Here is a 5,046-nt window from a genome sequence, read left to right on the forward strand (position 1 = left end):
AGTCTTGGCAGTTTAAATCTCACATAGGATAGCAATGTACAATCTGGCAAATTCACATATTAAGACTACTAAGAAGATTTAAAAGAAATCTTTCATTGTCTTACCCTCTCGTCGTAATTTTGTTTTGATTTGATAGAATCTCATCTCTTTTTAGTTTCCCCATAACGCTCAAAAGGAAGCACACAAGACCTGTAGCGGGTTCTCGACAGCCTCAACCAGAACGCCCACACACAAAACACAAACAGAATCGGCAGTTTAATTTCAAACGTTAATATATTTTCTATTTCATAGTGAACATATGCATCAAATGACACCCTTGCCACCCTTGTTTGCAGCAACAACAAAGGACTATTTCAAAATGGGGGTGATTCCTATAAGATGCCTCTCCAAATAAATACTTCTTTATAAAATAATAAAACTTCAAATAAATATTCTTTACACTAACAATGTGTTGAAATTAGAAAATAAAGTTTTTTTTTCTTCAGGTCACTGTACAATTTACAAGTAAAGTTGAAGGGATAATTCATGGTAGGTTTTTCTTCTGTAAGGCAAATATATCAAAACTGATTGACTTACATTCACATGAATGTACAAAATAATATAGATGTCTAAATCTTTATATGTATATATAAATTTATATATATTTATATAAGGATCTATCAAGGTGCCTCTGGTTTGGCACAATGCTTTTCACAGTTGAAATATTATATGTACAAAAATAAAACATCTCTGACAGGAAAAAGGTAATTTGCTAATTTACATACTTTGAAGATACTATTCACAAACAGTTAGTCAGGAAAAAGACTGCTGCCTTAACATATCAGTCGTATTATTGAATGTCAATAGGGCTAACATTCTGGTCTTCAGCTTAACAATATGGGGGAAGACACTTATGGTTCTTTATCAAGCACTCCATTAAGAGTGACAGCTGAGAGTGTGAAAAAGAAAGAGGGAAGGAAAAAAAAGGAAAAAGAAAAAGAAAACCTAATTTTCAAACAGCTCCCATGAGACCCACGCCACGCCACGCCACGCCACGCCACGCCACGCCACGCCACGCCACGCTACGCCACGCCACGTGTACAGTGCCAGCTCAGACGTCACAGCTCCATCCGCCCCAGCTGGGAGCTTCTCCACCTGCCCGTCTTTTTTCCTCCTCCTCTCGTAACCTCACCGTAACCTTTTCTCACATCCAAGCCAGGGTTACCGCTCCATCTCCAACACCACCCCACCCCTCCCCTCCCCTCCCCTCTCCTCTGCGTGCCGCATGGCGTTAAACCATAAACCTTTCTCTCTCCTTCTGCTTCTGCCCTTACGTGGGCTTGTCAATGTTCTTGCAGTGGACGACGCTGGCGCTCTTGCAGCGGCAGCCGGGCCGCGTGGCGCGGTCGTAGCAGGCCTGGCAGAGCGCGAGGCAGCCCCTGGCCGGGAGGTAGCACAGCAGGCAGGGCAGGAGGAGCGTGAGTGCGCCCAGGGGCCGACCAGCGGGCGCAGCGGTGCGCCTGGCTGCACGAGAAGGGCTTGTCGGCGCACGTGTCCTCGTCGTCGCTGGAGCAGTGGTAGAAGAGGCCCTTGACGCAGCAGACGCACGTGCCGTACTCCACGGCGCTCTCGGCCGAGCACAGGCACCGCTGACCGCACAGCCAGTAGGTGGGCAGGTGGCGCGGCAGCACGCACTCCTTGCACACGCACCGGCCACAGTCCTCGCAGTGGTGCGCGTGCTGCTTGCCCAGGCCCTCAGCCTCTCCTCCTCTTCCGCCTCCGCCCGCAGCCAGGGGCTTCAGGTCTTCAGACTTGGCGTCCGAGCGCTTGGCCGGCTGCGCCCGGACCACGCGGTCCGGGGTGACGGGCGAGGAGCCGGCCAGCAGCAGCCGCTGCTCAGACGAGGAGCTGCCGGTACTAGTCCGGGCGCTGGCCGGAGACAGACCCCGGGGGCTCTCGGCGCTGGCCAAGCGGCTCGGGGCGTCCCGGGGCACCAAGTGCGTAGTGGGCTGGGGGTACGTGGAGGCCCGCTGGGGGGCCCACTGCTGGTCCAGGATGCTCTCGTCCGGGGTCAGGGGGAGGCTCTGGGCCGTGATGCCCAGGCCCGGTGCTGCATCCCCAGGCTTCCCCTGCGAGGAGAGGGGCCTCGGCGGAGGGGCCACGCTGGGGCCCTCGGTGTACTCATTGCTGGTGCGCACGCTGCGGATCTGGTCCAGGGAGAGCACGGGCGCTTCGCGGAGGAGGGGGGGCTCGCCCGCTTCCCCCGCTGCCGCCTGGGGCCGGCCACTGCTGCTGCCGCCGCCACCGTCACGCAGAGCGCGCAGCAGCAAGCCTCCCGGCGTGCTGCCGCCGCCCACGCCGCCATTTTGAGTTCTCGTCTCCATCGGTACTCTGCTGAGGGCTCGCTCCGTCAGGCGGGGAACACATCTGCAGACCTGTCGTAGGAAGGGAGGTCAGACAACGTGTCAGCAAGTTTGAGAACCACACACAAACTCACACACAGAAACAAACACCTATTTACCCCATGAGGAGGGGCTGTTATTTAGAGAGGTGGCACCCTCCCACCTGTCCCATTTGCATTAAAGAGACTGGCTGATACTAGGCCATACATATCAAGACAACCCAGTATCTATGGTTGGCCACGTATCACCAATGACTCTTCACATCTGCCACGTATTCTCAAGGAGTCTTCATGGGCCTTTGATCATGCTACATGCAATACCTCCTGTCCAAGTGGGGCTGTCAGCTACTTTTACAACCTTAAATGCATGAACATTCACTACAAAAACCGAAAAGAAAATAAACTATTGGTATCGTGTGAGGAAACATGGAATCTTCCCTTGATTGATATGATAAATATTTCAATGAGTTTTTCAATGAATTCATGTTTGGCTCTTCAGAGGGACCTCTGTGAACTGCAAATGCAGTGAGAGAATTCTACAACACATGTAGGCTATGTGCTTGGCTGTAAATGTAGAAACTTGCACAACTCTTGTGAGGCCGAGCTAGCCTTGCAACATCCATTGAATTACAATGCTGTGGAGCAGGCTTCTTACCATAACAAATAGTGCACAACACCCTCATCCATTTTAAAGGACCTATTCAAGAGTTGTCACATGAGTATAAAAAAATAACAAAAAATAAAACTTTAAACAGCATCTGAAAAGTCAGAGACGAGCCAGTGTGAGCAAGACTGCTCATAAAATATAACCAATGCGGTTTCTATACCCCTTCCTAGGGCCATTAAGACACAGATCTTTTATGCAAATTTAGCCAGGTTGAAGTGACAGCCTTCCAAAACCATGGCAGGTGTAAGACCACCGTTTTGTTCAGAATATGTAATATGACATGACCCAATACCTGAAAGCACAGAGAAATGCAGAATATATTGAGGAAACTATAGAATCTATAGGATAAACATACAACTGTTCTTGCATGCAACCTCGTTAAAGGCCTTGCTTACAACCTCATTAAGGGTCATGTCTATGTGTGTGAGTGTGTGTGTGTGTGTGTGAGAGAGAGAGCGAGAGAGAAATAAACTTTAAGGCTGTCCTTGGGGTGGGGCTTTGACAGACAAACGGATGGCCAAGTTTGGCTCAGACTTGCTAAAGGGAAAATATTGAAGCCAACCTTGCATTTACATGTAAATGAATTATTAATGTAAAGTAATTAATAAATAAAACTCATAGCAGATTATTATTAGTCTGTTAACACCAATTACACACCACAACTTAAATGAATAACGGATAGAAAAAGCTTTCTTTAATGACATCTATATAGAAATAAAGAAAGACCAAAGTTTATCCTACTCTTGCAGTGTATAACTTCGCAGCAATATAACGCTAGCACGATGTCAGACATGTCGCTACCACTCATGAAAGAACAAACTTTTGTACTTTTTATCCCGTGTCTTGTCAAATAATTTCACTAGGTTTGCTTTAATATCTTCTCAAATGTTATACTTAATTCTAGATCATTGACGTAAACAACTTACATAAAGGATAAATCTTTAACAGTGGCAAAAACTGCGCGGGTATAGGCAAGTCTATGCTGTGAAAAAGTCACTGCGGGACAATCCGGGAACTCCAGGAGATAAAATGCACGGCCCAAAATGATTATTCCATCAATATAACAGTTTCACACCTTTCACCGGACAAATCTGCAGAAGGAACACAACTTTTAAAAACGTACCGTGTTTTCACCAGTACAGCCTCCGTTTTTGTTTTGGAATAATAATATCCAGAATTAGTAAACTTTCTTCCAACGCTGGATCTTAGTCCATCTGGTAGCACATCCACAAAATCCAATTCAGCGATATGGTTCCACATATATGTCCAAAATCACTTCGATTTTTACGCATTAAAAGCGCACGAAAGCGCATTCCAATCCACATGAACACGCGACCAACAACAGCCAAGAAGTAATCAATCGGAGTGTTCGCCGACGAACTTATTTAGGTGCAAAAAAGCAAGTAAACCAAAGATACTTTCCAAAGATACTTTCGTGAGCCTCGGCGCTCCTTTCACAAGTTTATCATCATCAAATGTAGCGAGCGAGCACGCATGTAAGCTGGAGAGTTCTCAAGCCCCGTCGCTGTGGTTGTTGGATGTTTGGCTGCATCGCACACTGAGTTGCTTTCAAGTTTTTCTTTCTCGTCTTGTTTTTTTCTTCTTTCCGGAGAGGAGGTCGGGTTTATGCTGTAAATGGCGTCATGTGGAAGTGGGGAGGGGGGGAACAGAGCAGTTGTTGTCCCAGAGGATATATCGTATCCGGTCCCAGCTCATTGGCTCTACAGGACTAGCATTCAGTCTCTCTCTCTCTCTCTCTCTCTTAATGCCCCACCAACTGCTCTCGTCCGTGGAGGGACAGGCGGAGAGTTTGCATTGCCAAAACTTCTTGAGTGTCTTTCCACTTAAAGACCCACATCTCGCGTATTGGATAAATACATAAATTAAAACTTCATGAAAACTTTAAATGAAGTTTGCATTTGATTAGCATTTGATTGATTGCTCTTATGCTGTAGGTAAGAGCTGGGTTTCACATTTATTCCCCAATCCTTATATATAC

The 5,046-nt window shown here is 47.2% G+C and overlaps 1 protein-coding gene across 1 annotated transcript; it reads right to left on the reverse strand.

The window, feature by feature from the left end:
• Positions 1-254: 254 nt before the first annotated feature.
• On the reverse strand, positions 255-4,763 carry spry2 (sprouty RTK signaling antagonist 2). The gene is given in 3 exon segments (XM_042081261.1): positions 255-1,471; positions 1,473-2,414; positions 4,171-4,763. Coding segments are annotated over 2 exon segments (1,053 nt in total). The 5' UTR covers positions 2,364-2,414; positions 4,171-4,763; the 3' UTR covers positions 255-1,309.
• Between the last annotated feature and the right edge of the window lie 283 nt (positions 4,764-5,046).

Source organism: Alosa sapidissima, chromosome 23, assembly GCF_018492685.1.
Source record: "Alosa sapidissima isolate fAloSap1 chromosome 23, fAloSap1.pri, whole genome shotgun sequence".
Taxonomy (NCBI): Eukaryota; Metazoa; Chordata; class Actinopteri; order Clupeiformes; family Clupeidae; genus Alosa; species Alosa sapidissima.